Source organism: Perognathus longimembris, chromosome 13, assembly GCF_023159225.1.
Source record: "Perognathus longimembris pacificus isolate PPM17 chromosome 13, ASM2315922v1, whole genome shotgun sequence".
Classification (NCBI taxonomy): domain Eukaryota; kingdom Metazoa; phylum Chordata; class Mammalia; order Rodentia; family Heteromyidae; genus Perognathus; species Perognathus longimembris.
In genome coordinates, this window is record NC_063173.1 from 38,219,325 (window position 1) to 38,240,192 (window position 20,868).

General features: G+C 40.5%; 1 protein-coding gene across 1 annotated transcript in view; it reads right to left on the reverse strand.

The window, feature by feature from the left end:
• Positions 1–19,960: 19,960 nt before the first annotated feature.
• Positions 19,961–20,868, reverse strand: part of Slc1a2 (solute carrier family 1 member 2) — a 134,265-nt gene continuing 133,357 nt past the window's right edge. Inside the window, exon 11 of the mRNA XM_048359797.1 lies at positions 19,961–20,088. Coding sequence (XP_048215754.1) covers positions 20,017–20,088 — 72 coding nt within the window. The 3' untranslated portion in view covers positions 19,961–20,016. The remainder of the gene's footprint in view (positions 20,089–20,868) is intronic.

Consider the following 20,868-nt stretch of genomic DNA (forward strand, 5'->3'; position numbering starts at 1 on the left):
CAAGCAAGCAGGAAGGAATCCCTACCCTGGTTTGAACAGATGAGCTAACTGGAAGTATAGAGAAATGAACAGGGCTTCCCTAATCCTTACAAGCAGAAAGTAAGACAGCCTGAGTGGAGCCCAGTTCGGGCCAGAGCCTTTGGCTTCCCCTGCTTACTGCTGATTGTCAGAAGTTAGGTCAACTGAATTTGTTCATATTGAGGAATCATCTTCATTCCAATTTTAGCATTTGTGCTGCTGAAACAAGCAAGTAAGGGGTCATCTTCAAATGCTACAACTCAGACTAGCACTACTGAAATGGTTTGGGGATGAGTAAGTGAAAATACATAAACCATATTAACAAAGGTCATAATAACAAAGGACTTAATTTAGGAACCCACAAGCAACCTTGTAGAGATGATATTTGTTGGAAGGAGAAGGATTGTCTCGCTGGCAAGACTACTTCTTGCCATGATACCTCAGGCAAAGAGTCTGGGAGAAGGAAGTCTATAGAGCTCTAGCCTCCAGCACCATTCTTTGCCTATGTTGACTTCTGGTCATCAGCACTGTTGTCAAGGGTCCTCAGATCCCACATCCCCTCCTTGCCCTCTCAGGCTTCTAGATTGTTTCCCTCATCATTCTGTGACTGCTGCTTTTCAGAAGTCTTATTCAAGCCACATCCTCCCTTTTCACTCCTGAAAGAGGAATGGCGAGAACCCAGGAAAGACAGTTAAAGTCAAGTATTAAAAGGATGGTCTTTAAAGTTAGGCTCAGTTCTCATGCAGCTCTAGTCATTTACTTAAGTACTTATGGATAACTGTATTACACAAGTTCCTGAGTAGCCTTGTACCTTGGTTTCCTTTTCTGTAAGGGTAGGAAAATCATTTCTGAGCAAAAAGACTGCTCAGAGATTAAGTAAAATCAAATGATGGGATTTAGTAGATATATCCAGGTTATTTCTCTCTATCCTTCCTGCCATCCTTCACACTTCTAACAAAGTAAGGACCTAGAAAACAATATGAATCATGCTTGGAGGAATTTCAAGGTGTTTTAAGAATTTCTGAGCATCTCCAATGCCCTTCTAAGAACTGAGGTCCCGAAAACCTGCTCTCTCCCACCTTGATAGCCAAATAGCCATCAGAAAGAAATTACTCAGGAGGCTGAGCTTTGAGGATCTGGGTGGACACCAGCCTGGATAGGGAAGTATCTGTGTGACTCTTATCTCCAGTTAACCAATAAAAAGCCAGTTGAATTGTGGCTCAAGTGGTAAAGCACCAGCCTTGAGTTAAAAAGCTAACAGGCTTTGAGTTCAAGCCCCAGTACTAGCACAAAAGAAAAAAAGAAATTGGATATTGTTCTTCTCCTCCTGTTTTCTGGGGAACAGAGAGATATACAATTTTGTTACTGGGAACATCATATTACATATAGGTCTTGCCAGAGACATGCTTCAGGGTGGCTTCTACATAGGGAGAAAGAGAGAGGAAGTAAGGCAGAGATTCCAGGGATCTGTTTCTGGAGATCCTGGACTACTTAGGAACTTGTCCATACAGAAATGGAGAAACAGGTTTGCCGCAATAAAGGCTTAAGGGCAATTCAAACTTCAGGTTGGGCTACTGGAGTTCAGAAAGAGCTTTATTTTTAATTTTTACTCTTCTCCCCCAACACTTCTAGGATGCTTTAAATCTCATTAAGAACTGAAGAAAAAAAATATCAGGAAAAGCTGTCAGAAGGGTAATAGATATAAAATTCAAAGAAATGTAAGACTTGAATAATATAGCTCAGAAAGAATATGTTTACCCATACGGTGGATATGCAAGTCTTAATGGATACCATGTATGGATACTCATAATGGATACCATGGATACCACAACCTTTCAGTTAGGATATTGCTTCTCAACAGGAAAAGACACCTGCATTTTCCAGGAAGGGTGAATTGCTCATCCTTGCCATCTCCTTCACCCTCTGAAGCCACTTCCCCTGGGTTTTAGGACACTGTAGCTCAGAAACACAAAGCCTGGTCTGAGTTGCAAAGCCAGTTCTTTCTTAATGCAGCACCATGCTGAGAACTCAAGAGATGGCCAGACCCCATTTTGTGTCATGTTCCTCTTGGACAGAATGTAGCACTTTGGGTAAAAGCTAACTGTGAAAATTCCTGGGCTCCTTGGCAAGCAAGGAATGAGATCAGTGGAAATTTTCCTATTCAGCTTCATTTCATTTTCCAGAAACGGTTGTTCTCTGCTATTTTCAACCCTGTTGTTGGCTTTCTCGGGTCTGTTGATGATGCGCCCCCTGGTGGATGCCTGAAAGCCTGCGGCCTACAAAGACTCCCACTGCCTTGAACAATTATGGTAAAACCAGAAAGACCAGGAACTTGGCCCTAAAGGCTTAGTATGGAGTGGGGGTGTACATAGGTTGCCAGGGTATAAAAAAGAAAGAAAGAGCCAGGGTACAATGGACAGCCTGTGTTTCCTGTTTTAATCAAGATCTTGTGTTTTGTGAAGGATTCATAGGTCATATGGGAGAGGAAATACTGACAACCTGTCAGTTAACTCTCATTTACTGGATGTCTACTATATCCCAGGCATATATTACATGCAGCGCTATACATCCTTGTCTGAGGAACACAAATAATGAATCTGAGCACTTGCAAAGACAGAGGGAGGTATAGGACGACATGGATGGACGTGCATGGAGGGATGACAGCTGACACTGGGCTTCTATCAGGTTCTCAGCTTCTTCGTGATTAAATAGATCTAGTCAATAGAATGTCACTTACAGAGCTGTCACATCGAAACAATCTAGTATCCTGAAGAACTCAGAACATTGTCTGGCACTGAGCACTCTCTAAGTGCATGCTAAGAAAACTACAATGAGATACATCACAATAGCTGGAGATAAAAGTTCCATATTATCTTCAGTCTGCTGGAAGAAGTGTACTCCTCCTCTAGTGTGTGGCTGAGCTGGAATGCTGCATCAAGAGGTCAGGGCTCTGTTCTATTAACTCCTGTATCACACTGCTTCTGCCTGAACCTACTAGTCCTTTTTAACAGGAATACATGTTATTATTCTTCATAGGAAGGGCTGGGGTCAGCACTGATGAGCTCTAATGGGGTTCAAAATAATCAAAGCTGATAGAAATGACTCTTAAACATGCTTTGCCTACTAGACAAAAGAAGCTGATTCTAACTGTAGTACAAATTACTCGTTCATTGGTGTTTGAGCAAAAGATCGATGCTGTGTTGCTCTTTGGCCTTCAGTTTTCATTTGGAACAATTCTTTTAGTTAAATGAATTTGCTGTAAAAATGCACTAGGAGAGGGGGGAAGGTGGGAGAAAAATGAGGGAGGAGGTAACAAGTTTGTTAAGAAATGTACTCACTGCTTTATGTATGAAACTGTAATCCCTCTGAACATCACTTTGACAACAAACAAACAAACAAACAAACAAATAAATAAATAAATATAATACTCTAGAACCACCTAAATCCATTTCTATAGAGAGGTCTTAACCTATAAAAGGTCTCAACTACAGTATTACATTGTATTAGCAGAGACTGTCTTGGCTGTCCTGGCTAACTGCTCCCTCCATCCTATTTGGAAATGAATCTTTATTTTTATTTTTATACCAGTACAGGGGCTTAAACTCAAGACCTCACATGCTTGCTTAGCTTTTTTTGTTCAAGACCACTTTGCACTTTTTACTGGAGAGAAAAGAGTCCAATTTATCTGCCTGGGCTGGCTTTGAACTGGGAGTGTCAGATTTCAGTCTCTGAGTAGCCAGGATATAGGCATTAGCCACCAGTGGGTGCAAAGTAGTCCTTAGTCTCAGCTCCATTTTCTTTGGAACAGCGAAGCACATACCAGTTTCACAGGTAGCATTTGCTGCTGGTACATAAGGAGAGTTTTATTTTTGTTGGCAAATGAGACTAAATCAGAGAGGAAATATCTAAATGGATATACCAGAACAATAGAAAGTTAGCCTGATGGATCAGGTAGCTGTGTAGATTATTCACCTTAGCAAACTCTTGCTCATTGGTGATTCATGCGCACCGCAGGTCCCACACCAGCTTTGGCATCATTAGCTTTTCAACAGAGACTAATTGGCACTGTGGTCATCTCAAATGTTTCTTGTTTGCTAGAAAGAAAGAGAGATCCTAACTTGTTGAGCTGAGAGAAGCAACTGGCTTTCAACGCCAAGCAACACAAGATAAAAGACAGAGATTTATTGGACTTTGAGCTGGAGGCCATGAGTGGATGGGACTTTTACATATCTCCCTTAAGAAAGAGGTGAGTGGGGGACAGAGTGAATCAAATATGAGGGGATCAGAGAAGTCGAATTTCAGAGGGGTGGCAATTTATTTGTGCTGATTATCAAATGTTTCCTGGATCTTATTTTCCCCATTTTGAGAATATTACAAGATTGCATTTAATTCTTCCTTGAAGTGGCATGGACAGCCAAGTCCACCAGACTCTGATCTCCAAGAAGCCACTCAGAAAAAAGCTGGAAGTGGTGCTGTGGCTCAAGTGGTAGTGTGCTAGCCTTTAGCAAAAGAAGTTCAGGGACAACACACAGGCCCTGATTTCAAGCCCCAGGACCAGAATAAAAAAGGACATTTAACTGTTCTTGTGTGGACCTTCCCAAAACTCTTTTTTCCTCCTCATGTCAATGAAGCTTATTTAAGATAGTACCAGTTTGTCCTTCAGGTCCCCTGATTTACTACAGTGAGCAGATCTGCTATAGAACTGTGGTGTGAGTCAATACTAAACTTGTTGTGGGTCTGGGTCTCATTCATCAATGCAGCATCTCTAAGCTTATCCTGACTGTAACCACAAAGATTGGCAGATAGCAGACAAATATCAGTCACCAAATATCAATCACTACCATTCCCTGCTTCCTTTGTACCTACTAATAATTAAATTTTATTCTACCTTAGTGACTCCTGCTAGTGCCTGATAATCTTCCTCATTCTCAAATGATCAAAGTTGACACTCAGAATGACTCTTGTTGACCTGTTGACTCAGCAGATCCTTTAGGAAAGAGGACAATTTATTCTAACAAGACCATCCATCTATTATAGATACATCTAGGAGTTCCGTGTATGCTCTGAGATACTCCATTTACAAAGCATGATTCCACAATACCATTAAGTATGCAACCTGGGACCCTGGGGAAGGCCAATCACAACACATTCTCCTTGTGGGTCCTGAAGTTTTGTGCCCAACTTGACTTTAAGATTAGACATGTAGGGGCTGGGAATATGGCCTAGTGGCAAGAGTGCTTGCCTCCTACACATGAAGCTCTCAGTTCGATTCCCCAGCACCACATATATGGAAAACGGCCAGAAGGGGCGCTGTGGCTCAGGTGGCAGAGTGCTAGCCTTGAGCGGGAAGAAGCCAGGGATGGTGCTCAGGCCCTGAGTCCAAGGCCCAGGACTGGCCAAAAAAAAAAAAAAAAAGATTAGACATGTAAGATTAGACATCACAATCAGCATTGAAACTCAAACACCATAAGAATTGGGTAACACGACATTATACTCACTGGGTTCTTAGGGAAAACAGCATCAGAATAGGGGAAACACTGGAATGGAAAGACCTCCAGGCCAGCTTCTTCCTAGGAGTGTGTTTCCCTCTACAAATCTCAATGTGTTTGTCTGTAAAGCAGCAAGAGTGGTAGCCCCTCCTTTCCAGGGTTGTTACAACAACCACATGACTGAAGTAGACAAGAACCTGCCACACAGTTAGCATTTAGAGAAGGGAGCTTTCAGAGATGTTGTGTCTAGATCCCCTTCCCAGGTTGGAGCACCTCCTAAATCCTGTGTTGAAGAGTAATAACCCATAGTTAATCACAGACAATACATTGTGTCCTCTGACCCCCTCTAAGCAGTTCACACCTCATGTCTGACTAATGTGGGTGCTCAAAGGCAAGCTTCCTTTCCTCAAGAGGGAGACTGCAAGTCAGACTTGTCCACCATCTATCTGCTGGCTCAACTCATTCCTTTCTGTGTCCTGCCTCCCTCATACCCTTACAAGGGCTACTGAAATGTACTTGCCCCACTGCTGCTCCCTCCCCCGCCCCAAAATATGGGCCATCAGTCACTACTCTTCCCTGCTTCCTTTGCAGGAATCCCTAACACAATAATGGCATTGTTACTCGTATCATTATTTTTTAGGTTAAATAAAGACTTTATTTTGTTATCCTTAAGTAATTGTACAAAGGGGTTTAAATGCAACATGTCACTTTGGGAGTCATTAGCAGCTACTTTGCTATTTATAATGAAGAACAGATTCTGAATGTTGTGCTAGTGTCTGGCATTGCTGAGAACTGCACAGGACTACCATCTCAAGAGGATTTTTGCATAGCCCTGGATGAACTCCCTCAATCAAAAGCTCCAAAAAACTTTCCTCATAAATTCTGCTTTTTGGAATGAAGATAAGAGAATGTGAGCTTCATTTGTGAATGAGGACAGGGCAAGAGAGAAAGGAAGGATGGGAAGGGAAGTTCATGAGAATCATCCCAGGCATGGGACTTCTGGAGGGTTGGTTGGACACATTCCACAGAAGTGGCCTTTCCCATAATGTTGGTCTTTACCAGTCCATGCACCTTTGTGAGCTGAGTACTCCCCGAGGGGTTTCTGCAGTGATCAAAAGAATTGCTTCATTTCAGGATGTCATGTTTCCATTGGAAGAATGGGACTTCAAACTCCCATCCAAGTTGAGAGGCCACATTGGCCAGGCTGAGTCTTATTTCATTTTCCTGAACAAATCCAGTGCTGAGCAACAGAATCTTGATAAGCAACCGGACCTATCTGGAACATCAGATAATAAACCTCAACATGTCCAAGAACCTTCTCTGGGTTGTATTAGGAGAGATCAGGCTGACAACAAAGCTTATGTGTGGGGGACGGTAACTGAGCTGTGTGATCCACGCTGATGTCCCTATGGTATGGATGGGAAGAGGTCAACTGGGGAGAAAGGAGGCGTGGTTTGTTCTACTTAGTCACTAAGAAGTTAAGATTGATCACACTAGGGATGACAAATGACGATGGTGATGATGGCAATGACATCATTGTTGAACACTTACTGTGTTTCCAGTACTATCTTATGACCTTCTCTCATCAAATCCCTCATATCATAGGGGATCCTCCATTCCAAAGTGAGGCTAAGTAACCAATCCAATGGCCCACAGCTAGGAAATCCTATAGGAACCAAAGGTAATCATAGCCACTTAGTTCATAGTTATATAGAGTTGCCTCTCACTCATTTTAACTAGCATCATGCAAAAAGGCAAGGGCTCTATCTGAAGTAATCTCCCTCCAAATGACTTAGATTTCATACTGTGGCGTGACCTATGGCCTCACCGCCAAGATGAGAAGACATGCTTGGAATCCATTGGAGAACTCTGTTGACACTTGAGCTTTCCAGTCAGATGAAGAGAGCTGGGAAATTCCACACTGCTCTCTCTGGGAGCAGGATGCTATGCAGGCCTGGAAAACGTTGGGGAATTGGAGGATTCCAGTTGAGCCAGGTCATGCAGAGAGGGTTAACAGAGACAGGCAGAGTTCTCTATCTGCCCCTTTTCCCTTCACTGAAAGTCACTAGATTTTTCCACACAGTATTTGGGAGACTAAAATGTGGTTACTCTAAATAGCAAAGATTTTGAATGTTTTTTTTCCTCTCCAAATCCCTTCTGACTTAGTATAGAGGGGAAGGGAGCAAGGGTAGATAAGTTTGGGGTGTGTGTGTGTGTGTGTGTGTGTGTGTGTGTGTGTGTGTGTGTGTGTGTGTGTGTGTTATTTTTAACCAATCTGCTTTGGGGAATTTGTTAGAGTTTGAAGTTACTGCTTTTAAATGTTTGAGAGTAAACGTGGTTATTTCTATGGGATGGTCTTATTATTTTATATTGCTATTGGGTAAGTTGTATAGACCCAACTAACCTGAGCCTAAGTTTATCTCACAAGGACATGAGGACTAAATATGGGCCTTGGTGGGAGGATGAATGAAATAAACTTGAACAACTACCAGGAAGAACAAGTGTTTCTGTCAGTTTCTGCAGCCTGTCTTCTTGTGTGACCCAGGTCACCTGTGTGGATGGCCTTGTTTGGGCTGACATTGGGAAGAAACTTCATGAAAACTCCCCAGATATACAGCTGAACTCTCCCTTACCTGGGGCCCCTTGGGGTGAACATCCTGACTGTCTGTCTCTGTCACTGTGCCTAGAAGGGGGTACCCACAAGGTGCATGTGCCACAAGGGGAATCCTCTTGAGATATACTGTCCCTCGTGTCCTCCAGCATGAGGCAGCCAGGTGACAATGAACGCAATGCTTGTGTGTCCCAAAATTCCTATGCTGAATTTCCAACACTCAATGGATGGTATCAGCAGGGAGGGTTTTGAGGAGGTGACTGGTTTGTGAGAATGAAGGACTCAGGAATGGAATTAGCGACCTCATGAAAGGGACCTCAGACATTTCCATTGCCTGCTTTAGGTAAAAGAGATGACAACAATCTGGAACTCCAATGAGGGGCCTCAGGAGAACCAAAACACATTTCTCCATGACATTAGACTTTCAGTGTCCAGAACTATAAGAAAGAAATGTCTTTTATTTTTTTACCTTTATTTTTTTTTTTGGCCAGTCTTGGGGCTTGGACTCAGGGCCTGAGCACTGTCCATGGCTTCTTTTTGCTCAAGGCTAGAACTCACACTGCCACTTGAGCCACAGTGCCACTCCTGGCCATTTTCTGTATATGTGTTGCTGGGGAATTGAACCCAGGACTTCATGCATAAGAGGCAAGCACTCTTGCCACTACGCCATATCCCCAGCCCTGTCTTTTGTTTTTAAAAGACCACTGTGGTGGCTCACATCTGTAAACCCATCTACTTGGGATGTAGATAGGAAGGTTGTGATTTGAGGCTAGCATTGGCAAAAGGTTAGTAAGATGACTCTCTTTCTCTCCTATCTCTCTCTCTCTCTCTTTCTCTCTCTTTGTCTCTGAACAAGCTGAGCATGGTGATACACACTTGTAATCCCAGCTACATGGAAGGCAGAAGTAGGAGAATTATAGTCTACAAAGTCAATCTTGGGTTAAAATGAGACTCTATCTGAAAAACTAAGTAATCATATAGGACTATGGGTAGGGCTCAAGTGGCTCAAGAGCAAGTTACAAGTCCCAGAGTTCAAATTCCAGTATCACCAAAGGAAAAAAGAATAACCAGTTTATGGTATTCTGTTATTGCAGTTAGGATTGATTGAGACAGGGGGATTAGCTGAAGGTATAGCTTGAAATTTTTGTACATGAAAGGAATTTTTTTGTGTGTAGCTTCCTGTAACTTACTCTGTCAAATGATAGTTCATCTCCTAGCTAGCAGCCTACTGCTATGGGGTGGAGTCTGCCACACCTCACACATTTTTTGCCCAAAAGACATAGAAGACTTAGTAGGCCCTGTTTAGCTACAATCACAGCTATAACTCAAAGGCTCAAACCCTCCTGCTAGAGATGGCTATGCTTGCTTCAGGGGGGCCACTGGAAAAATGACTCCAGAGATAAGGAGCAGTGTATGGATTACCAGGGTCATTGAGAGGGGTTCACAGACAGCCCACTGAGGGGGGCCGTGAACAAACATGTAAACAATGGGAACTTTATTATCACACAACAGTCACACACACACACACACACACACACACACACACACACACACACACACACACTGACTTGTTACCATTATTACATCTGGAAGCACCAAAGCCTTGTAGGTCACTCACAAGAAACATGGACAATGTTCATAAAGACCCAGTTTGATGTAGAAAAACTGGAAATAGGGAAATGAAACCCTTGGAAGAAAAATGAGTGGACAACATGTGGCATATTTCACAGACTGTCATAGCATGACATGGTAGGGAAAATGAGGCATGGCTACTTGGAACATTATGAGTGGACTAAGAAGCACACTGTCCATTAAAAAAAAAAAGAAAAAAGAAGACTCCATTTAGTGGGGTCTCCTTTTGATAAAGCTTAAACATAATCAGAGCTTATTTAAGTGTACAGATAAATGTGATTTAAAAAACTGTTTTCTGAAAAGCAGAGTGATGAACTGGGTATGGTGGTGCATTCTTGTAATCCCAGCCCTTAGGAAGCTAGTAGGGGAGGATCATCAGCTTAAGGCCAGCCTAGAAATAGATAGTGAATTTGAGGCTAGCAGTTTTAAAGCCAGTCTAGAATAGATAGTGAATTTGAGGCTAGTGAGCCTTTGTCTCAAAAAACAAAACAAAACCAAAATCCCTCACAAAACAACCCACAAAACCAAAAGCAAGCCAACAAAACACACAGAGGATTAAGGCTACAATGTAATTCTTGTGCTGGTTAATCGGCTGTATTCCCATGTGTGTATATGATATAGCCCGAGGCCCTTCCTGGAGATGGCCACCCAAAATGGATATTTTAGCATCCCAAACCATGAGCCAAAATAAAAATACCAGTTTCCCTTGTGAAGTATCCAGTCTGAGGTGTTTTATTACTTCAGTAACACAAATGAATGAAGACTCTTCTTGCCGAGTCTTCTGCTGGATGGTGATGGATATGTCACACGTGTGAAATAAACAGGGGTTGTTTTAAGCTGCTGAGACTTAGGGGCTAGCCTTTACTGAGTGGCTTACTAATTACCATTAATTTCCTAACTCATTCATTAATTCTTAAAAGTGACTCCACTCTATATTGAAGTTCTCAGAAAAATATTTCTTTAGAAGCCGTAGGCTTCGTTCTAAAAACATTTTTGACATTTAATAGTGGACAATAAGGACGCTTCTGTGACTAACAATAAACTAAAAACATGAATGCAAGAAGAGACAACAGCCAAGAGAAATTTGAATGCACATTTATTGATGAGAGATATATACACAGAAGTTAAAACACTTGTGAAATAATATTGGATTCACAGGTTATTTCCAGCATAGAAAGAATATCCAGTTATTTTACACATGAAGTGTTATAGTAATCAGTCCACATTGTAAGAAAGCTTAAAAAGCTAAAGGTGAAAATGAAAGACCTCCACTACCCAAAATGTGCTTTGTCCACAAGAAATCTCCTAGTGCCATATGTAAGAAGTCAGCTGAAGTTCTTATCCTTTATGCATTGATTAGTTTTGCATACCGTGTGCTACCAGTGTTTTATGCTTCATGACTATAGACCTCTTGTGAAGGTAAGGGAAACAATTATTTCTTATCTTTCATTGGACATAGACATGTGAGCATCTTCAAAGCTAATCCTGCCTAAAATTTCCTTCAATATGTGCTTCTTCTGAAAAAGACATTGCTAACCTAAGTGCTTTGTGATCTTCGGTTCTACTTCATGGCTTTAGGTACTATTCCCTGGTGGAAAGAGAGGAGCCATTCAGGACTCCCTGCAGGACATGGCAAATTCTTCTCTGTCCTTGGAAAGAAGAAGAGGGTTACAGGGACTGGTGACCTAAGAGCATTGCACTTACTGGCAAGGAGACAGACTTGTGTGCATGGGAGGAAACCGTATAATAGTATTTCTTAATCTCCTTTTCAGTCACCTTAAGCCTTCACACAGAGCATACTGGGTAGAGGAAGTCACCTTCCCTTCACATTTATGGGATCTGTACTTTAGTTATCCCTCAGCAACCTCCAAGACTGTACACTAACTGTTCCTGTGCTTCCAGTGTTCACTCTATGACAACTGGAAAGTTTGCTGCCAGAACTGTGTTTTTATGGGGTTTCACCAACATGGCAGCTAGTCAGTAAATGTCTGTCCCTTATATTCTGACTTAGGAGGCCAAGAGGAACAAGAAAGCACTACACAGCCTTCAGGTTGTGAGCACTGCAATGAGCATTTTGAAACCAGAGAGGCTGACCCTACCCTGAAGCCATGCTGCTCACACACAGAAGAGCAGGTTGACCTGTTGTCTCTCTGAGCCTCATCCACTAAATGACTCTACTATTCACTGCAAGTGAACGTCCTCATTCTAAACCTACCTAAGCTTAGACCATCAAAAGCTCCACAGCACTGGCATCCATCATTGATTATGCAGACATCAGATGACCTTCTACTTAAAACCAGGATGCAACCCATCCCTACTCTGAGTTGTGTATTTACAAAAATGCTGGGCACAGATTTTTTCAAACAATTGTGAGTACAAAAGATTCATAGGTAAGTTTTTTCACTCATATATATCATCAAACCACATTAAGAAAGGAGAAAAAAATGATTTGCTCCTAGGTATCTAAGAAGGAAAATGATAAGTCTTAAAAAAAACAACACTAATCAACGTGTCTATTGCATTTAGATGAACAGCCAAAAATCACATTAAATTAAAATACATCTATACACCATTTCACTGAAATTACACATGGTTACCTACATTATAGCTACACAAAGTGCATAGGCACTGTTCTTCATGCGCAAACCAAGGGTCAGCATGTACACACAAGAACTTCATGCTTTGACAGTTAGTTGTACTTGAAAACAGATACAATCTTAGCCAGTTGAGGGCACATCTAATCTGTTTGCTTAGTGAGGAGCAGGTTCAAATGCACACTAGTATGCCTTTTTATATAATTGACTACACCTTGAAAATATGATAGAATACTAGCCCTCCCCACTGTATCATAAAGTGTTTTTGGAGGTGGAAGGACATCTTGTCTTTTCAGTGGTTATTGATTTACCATATGGGAAGGTTATTCACTTGAGGACAAAAATCTACCTGCTGCTTATAAACAATCTCTGTGTGATGCAAAGCCCCCATCTCCAGCACCTAGTGGAAGGGGCATTGCTTAATGCATGCTAAAATAGTTGTTTTTCATTATCTTTAAAAATGTGTGGTCAGTTCATATAATGATGTGACCTGTAGTACCATGGTTCTTGGCAAAAACTAAATTGCACCAAATCTGTTCTGATATCCATCCTCATATGCTACTCAAAGTTTTCCTAAACCAATTTGCATACACACTTTTGAAAGGAAATGAGTCTGATACTGACATCTTCATTCTTTGCAACCTTGCCTTTGCCCATCATAGAGAAAAGACAAATTAGAATGCCCAGTTGGAAAAACAAGGCTTGGTGTCAAAAATTCTTTTAAAAAATCAGCACCATTCCTTGATTAAGAAAGATGTATATCCAAACCACATACAGGAGTTCAACAATTGGTTGCTCTTAATTTGCTCTTGTCCGTGGCATCACTAAGGATGGGGTTCTTAAATTTTTCAAATGTGGTCATGTGCTCAGGAAACATTGATAGTTCTAAATTGCTGTAGATTGTGCTCTAATTCATTATAATTCTACATATGTGGTTATATAGAAAAATTCCATAAGAAAATAGCTGTTTGTAAAATTAGAGATTCTAAATAGATTGATTCTGTCTGTAGTGAGTCTTTATGGTTTCTGAGTAGATACAAACCTATAATACTATGAAAGGCTAAATGAATATTAAACATTTATCCAGGATTACAAATACATTTTCTCATGCTTTTTTATTCTTTAAAAATAAATAATAGTAAAGAAGCTTGGGGGTTTGTATAAGAAAGAAAGATTGGGCTGAAGTAGCTTGTGAGGTTAAAGGTGCAATACTGATCAGAGGGCAATGTATTGTTCCTGGTATAACATAGATTGTTACCAAGAAGCCAAAATATATCAGCTGGCAACAAAAGAAAATTAGATTCACAGTTTGCCAGCTCTCTTCTGAAGCTGTAGAAAACAAATAGAAAAAGAATATACAAAATTTCTCAAAACAGTTTTTATATACAAATCTCGGTAGTGACCAGGCAATCTGATCTGTGCTGTGCAATATGGAGATCAATGCTGATATTTTTCTGGAGAAGGAGGAAAAGAGGGAGGTAATATGATGTGTGAAAGAATGCGGATGCCAAAGGATGAATATCTAGTGAGGAACATCCCATCTCACGGGGTTGTATACCAGAGAACCAACTTTCTGATAAGATATAGCAGAGAATTTACTGTAAACCCTGGAGATGTGCTTGGCCAACTTCCTTGGTGAGTGAGTCTGTTTATTTCCTTGCAAAGGTAGTAGGCTGTTTCTAGGCAAGCTAAGTGGTTTCCATGAGAAGTAATAGAGCCCCAGAGGTAGCCTCTGACTACATCACCCCTGCGTCTCATGGGAGAGGAGGGGCTTGCTGACAGGGTAATAGTTGTTAGGCTCCAACACTTACCTAGGGAATTGGGTTTCCCGAGGAACTGGAGATTTTGTTACTACCCAATTTCTAGGTCAAGTGCTTACTCCGCCTAGCAGAAAGATCTGTTCCAGTAGTAGACTTGGCACAAAGAGTCCTTGCTTAACAACTAGGAGAACTTTTAGGAATATCAGAATGGATACATCTCTTAGAGCTTGGAAGGTAAAGCAAGGCTAGACAGAGAGTAGAGGGAAAATAAACCGGATCAGTAATTATACAGGATACAATTTATAGAGAATTAAGAATTTAGGACTTTTTTTCTTACTCTCCAGATGTTCTTAAATGGATCAATGAAGAAACTTGATTATCTTGCTGCTTTTTGTGTTAGGTCATTTGCATAATGAAAGTAACCAATCAAACAGCAATCAAGAAAAAAAAAAGTTGAATCTTTTTTGTCCTAGCTTTATACCTTGCTCTCTCAAATCTGAAGAGCTGAAAACTTCTCTGGCAGTAAACCTGCTCACCACACAAGTATTACTAACTTCGATCTGTACGTAGAAGATGGTCAGGCAAAGGAAAAGATGCAAGCAGTGGCCCCTGGCAAAACTACCAGCAAGTGCAAGTTGTTTCAAGGTCTTGTCAGGTGATACGCATGTTATGGACCATGCATTGAATCTAGTCCACCTAGACACTCCATGGGCACTTACAAGGAGGAATGAATGATCAACTAAACTCACTCTTGTAAGATAGAGATTCTTGAGTTGCGATGTGATGCCTATGATAAAAATAAACCACATGGAAGTTTGGAAAATGAATGCAATCACACATCCTTCCTGAGAAAGGACTTGCGAGTTGGGGGTTGGGGGTGGGAAGAATCTGTGTGCTAAGGAGTTTTAGAGACTGTTGCTGCACTTGTGTAAGTCTTACACCAAATTTCAGGAGCATTCAAATTTATTTGCCAAAGGCTCCTGAAATCTCATACTAGGCTGGCAGTGAGGAGCATTTGGGGGAAGCTATGTGGGCTGAGAATGAAGAGTGAGCTCCATTGCTGCAGCAAGTACAGCTGTGACATATTGGGTCCACATTGTGACCCTGGAAGCACGTTTCCCTGAGCTGAATTGCTACTTCTATGAGAACAGTGAGTTTGGGTGAGAGGAACTTTTATAGAAGGATGTTTACTAGTGTCTCAAAACACCAAGAAACCTCCAGTTCACATGGATGCCTTCCAAGCTCGTGGTAAAGCATTAAGTGATAGAGGCTTAGATTTAATTGTTCCCAAAGGCTATGAGGAAGACATCTGAATTGATTATCCATTAGTGCATACTTCTAGGACATAAGATATAAACAAGTAAATATTACAGTAGCAGGCCTTTTAAGAAAGAAGGAAGTAAAGCAGAGTTTATAATACCATGGATTTTCAGGGCTTGGAGCAGATTTGAGCTCATTTAATCCAACCCCTTCACTTTTCATAAGGAGGAAAAGGAAGCTTGGACCGAAAGTGACTTGTGTAAATCCTACGCTAAAAGTGGGCAGGGTCTAAACCAAATGTTACCTCTACCAAACCACACTCTTTCTCCTCATCTCTATGTCATTGTCTGATGAGCTGTGTTACATTATGAAATTAGATGCTATTCAAAGTAAGATTCCCTGTTATCTGTTCTAACACCAACCTATAGGGCCATTTATGAAGTTTGTCTCAAGCTATGGAATAAGAGAGAAGGAGGGATATAGGGACCATAAGCTAAAGTTTCATGAGCAGTTTTGAACTTATCCCACCCAAGAAAATTGTCTCTAGAGTCACTGGCCTGGGTTGACACACCATTCTGGGTTTAGCTAGAAACTATGACAGATGCTAACCCCATGTATTTTCTCTGACAACTAATTATAAAACTTTCACTTTAGACTCTTGGCTCTAACTTCATTATATTATATACCCAGACCTTGGTATCCTATTACTCAGTTATCACCATAACTGAAAATCTGTTTGGTCCTTTGCTCAGATTGGAATGAGTTCAGTTGGAGAATATGCAAAGCCAAAACCAGCATCTCATGCTATTGGATGGCCCCTGAGAGCAGCTAAGTGGGAAGAACCACCCCATGGGGTGTAACTGCTGTGAGCTCTTTGTTCTCAAACCAGGCAAGAGCTGCTCAGACTTGTTTCCCAAGTCAGAACCACGGGGAATTTATTCTACATGGATTTATTGCTATGTTTGTTGGGAAATATTACATAGGCAACATCTTGATCCTCATGAAACTAAAAGGTTATAACCAAATTTATGCTAGTGAGGGTGCAAAGGGAAGTGCGGTGCTTGGGAAAACGTGGCAGGATTGGGTTTTCATTTGGGAATCCAGTCCATAGCTTCCCAAACCACTGAACTCTGAAATGCCACTTGTAAGTGTCACATTGTTCCATCATGAGTAAAAATGACCTGAGACCTCATCAGGTGGTCACTGGGATTTCTGGAAACATCTACCAGACATCACCCTCCAAACTGAAACCCCACTAAAGCCTTTCTCAGATTTCATGAGTCTCAACCCAGAGACTAGGCCTGTTGACATTTTTTCATTAAGCTTTTATGAATATCCAGGTTAAATAACTAGTGATTAAAGAGGAAAAATACAAATTTCTCTTTTACAAGACATGGTAACTTCTGAGGGCTAGGAGACCACAGACTGTGCTTCTATAGCCACTTGGAGGTAAACAATGGAATGTAATAGCTACCTAAGGCCCTAAACACTTTGCTGAGGGGCTGTGTGTTAGATCCTGATGACTGCCTGAATTCTCTGAAGCACTTTGTATAAGGTAAGGGGACATCTACAGTAATCTTAGACAAAGCACATTACTTTCGGTGGTAAATCATTCTTTTTAACTGAGACTGGATTGAATTTGTTTCATTTTAGTAAATAGTTAAGGATGGTTCTACTTGGATTTTCCAAAGGTGAGGAATGAGGAAGTGAAGGAGTAAAGTCTACTTCACTTGTTTTTTTTTCTTCTGAAATTATTCTTATTCCTAAAAAGGAGTAGATGAGCCTATAAAAACAAACAAACAAAAAATGGTGTTGCCAAAGCCCTAACTTTGAAACCTTGCAGGATAGGGTATGTGCAATGTATCTGCTGTATGTGAAAGAGAGAGAGAGAGAGAGAGAGAGAGAGAGAGAGAGTATGTGGGTGTGTGTAGCATTTATGCATCATCAAAGATTAATGGACTATTACAAGCATTCACATCCAGGATGGGCCCATGCCAATATATTTATATATATATATAACTGGCAGGCATCCTATTTAAAACAAAGGCCATAGAGGTATACCCTGGACCCATCTGTTCTGTTTATGGCACATATTCTGGACAAGGGAATTCCCAGTGGGAGTGGTATGGAAAGAATGAAGGAAGCCCCAAACAACCCAGAGGACAGAGTCATAACTCAATTCCACATGCATTCTGGATGTTCAGGCTTGTCCTGAATGTGATAAATTGTTTCCTTTAATGACTTACTGAATTTCCAGATGAATATGATTTCCCAAGAGTATTGCTGTGAGACATTTCACAGAGTTCCAAGCCAGAAAAATTCTGCATTGTGAAACTGTGCACCTTGCTTCTTCTGAAGAAATGTGTCTCCTTGTATGTTTCTAAACTAACAGGATAGCTAGGGATAAGCTGAAAATAAGATGAACCACAAACATTTTTCAGATACAGTCTTGAGAAAACAAACCTGTGACCACTCCTTTGAGAAACATGTCCATGGAACATGTACACAAATGCCAAGTTGGCCTTCCACATTAAAAAATAAAAGTAATAATAATGCTTTGATGCACCATAGGGAAGCTCGAGGAGACACATTCAAAGGCAATCCTAAACAGCTTCACAGTTGATCCCAGCAACTGTTCCCTTGGCCCACACATCTGCTGCATTTCCCACTACAGCAGTGGCTCATGTCCGTGGCCACCCTAGTAACTGTCTATCTAAAGAAGATAAAGAGCATTAAAAAAAAAAATCTACTAGCTGGTCTCGGTGGTTCCCACCTATCATCACAGCATCTGGGAAGCTGAGACAGGAGGATCATGAATTTTGAAGCCACACTGGGCTACAAAGCAAGACTCGGTCTCAAAAAAAAAAAACAAAAAAAAAAAAACTAAACAAAAATCTGCTTAATACTGCTCAATTATCCAAAAAGAGCTAGGGTTTTTGAGACAGATATAACTGGAATCTCAGCCACAAAAGTAAATGAAAAAGAGAGATGATATCCCAAAACATCATTTCCTCAGATAATTTAGATTCTATAATTATTCACGAGTGTCTCCATAAACCTCTACTGGCCTTAGATGACATACCTTACTCCTGCCTACCTTTCTTTAGGTTCTACCTTTCCTTAGGGTTGAATATATTTTATTTTTCAATGATTTAAGTCCCCAGATAAGTCTCTCAAACCCAGAAACCTTAGGAAAATACTGCGATTATTCAACAGAAAATTATAATAAAGACATTGAAAAATTTAGCTTGTATAACCAATCATTAAGGAATTATTGGCTACCTACCACATGGCAGGCACTATTCAATGCCAATGATAGAATTTATTCCTTCAAACTTTCACAGACTTGGAAAGGACTCCATGTGGGCAGGGTGTAGAGCCATTATTTGTTTCTAGTTCCTGGTTCAAGGCTGCATGAACCAGGAACAGTGTCACAGGAAAGTGATCTTCTCACAACTTTACACTGATATATGTTTTCTCTCCCTTCCTCACTGAGGAGGAAAACTGGCTTTGTTCCTAAATGTGTCCTATAACTGATGTCATGTGTTCTGCTATAACAGAAAGTACTCTACATTTTAGATAAATACAAAGGTTGTTCTTATACCAATAAATTGTTTGAAAAGGGCCAATACAAGTGTCCTTTGAGTGTGACAATAATGAAATAATCTGGCCATCTAGATGGGTGAGAATATGATGGAAATAATTTAAGGATTGAAAATGCCCTTTTTTTTTTTTTTGAAAGCTAAGTGAGAATCATATGGGTAAAACAATGAAAGAAAACTGGAAAAAAAGCCTAATGAATGCAAATCAAACATCAACTGAATTTGAATATGTAAATCTGGTTAAAATTTAGGTTGACTTTGCTCCCTTACTTTGTCAATATATACAGTAGTTAGATATAAAATTACTTCCTAATTTCATTTTCAACTTTAGAGACAATTAGGATATGTACTTAGAAATTTCAACCATAATTCCCATATATCAGATAGGGGAAGGAAAGAGATGGTGGACTCTATAGTTCCTTTTGAGAGTATGTCCTCTCCCCCCCCCCCCCCCACATACACTTAAAACCCTCATTGAAATATTTAACTGAAAGAGCATACAAATGAGGTGTCAAGAGTTCCCTAAGACACATTTTTGCTTCTTCTCAATGCAGGTGTAAACACTACTGTCTTGTACTGAAGGGAAGTCACCTCTACAGGGTTCTAGAAACATCTCTTGTATATAACAAGGCAAAACATGAACACTTTATGAAACAACACACATGTGTGCTCATTGTCTCAAATCCCTGGAGTGCCACCGCACTGCTTTTATCATGTCCCTAGATAAAAAGAGCATCCACAGTTCTGCATTGACAGAAAAGGAAGCTGGCAAGGATGTGTCTTCAGAGTGACTCCTCCTGCAGATCCACTCAAACAGTAATACAAGTGAGAACATTAGATGGTTAGGAAGCATTATTTGGCAAAGACACAGCACCGTGTCTGTCATCACGGACTCAAAACAGCTCCTCTAAGCCTCAGCTAACAGATTAAGTAAACATTGAAATATATGCATTTTTCCTTTTTTTTTTTTTAAAGAAAGCTTGGTTATAGCATCTTTTACCAGAAGATATGCTGGGGAGTTTATTCAAGAATGTGCTGAGAGTCATATCCTTATTTTTCACGTTTCCACGGCTCTTCCTCAACACTGCAGTCAGCTGACTTTCCGTTGGCTGCCAGAGTTACCTGAAAATAATTATCATCAACATCCAGCTTACCACTACAAACCAGGAACCCAAAACAAAAACCATGGGTATGTGGAGGAGCACTCGATCTTGGGTTCTAGTACATGGTTCAATGACTTGTTTTAAATGGCATTCTTTCAAAATTGATTTTGATCTGCCTTGATGCTAAACCATGGTTTGAGAACTAAAATACACATATTTACTTTGAGAATATTAAAGGACTACAGATGCTTTACCATTCGGGAGACAATTTCTACTGTATTTTTAGGGTTGTGAGATATCTCACTAGCTATAAACTCATCATACAATAACATACCCCTTAAAATACAGTGAGTGATGTGTGCTACTCCATACAACCATAGAGGAAAATAATCCAGAACTAGGCAGCTAGTTCTACTCATGCATGTAAAAGGTTCAGTTGTAATGAGACCAGGGGAATTTCATACTTTTTTTAATTTATTTTTTTGGCAGTACTGGGTTTAATGCAGGGCTTGGGTACTGTTTCTTTTAGTTTATTCATTCAAAGTTGGTGCTCTACCACTTGAGTCACACACTAGATCCAGCTTTTTGGTAGTTAATTGGAGAGAAGAGTTTCATGGAATTTCCTCCTCAGGCTGGCTTTGAATAGTGATCCTCAGATCTCAGTCTCTAGAGGAGTGAAGATTATAGCTATGAGCCACTGACATCCAACATACATGTTCAATTTTTAAAAAATCACAAGTCATGATATTATGGCTCTATCAAATAAACTATCTTGGCTTTAAAATGTTTTAAAAGCCTA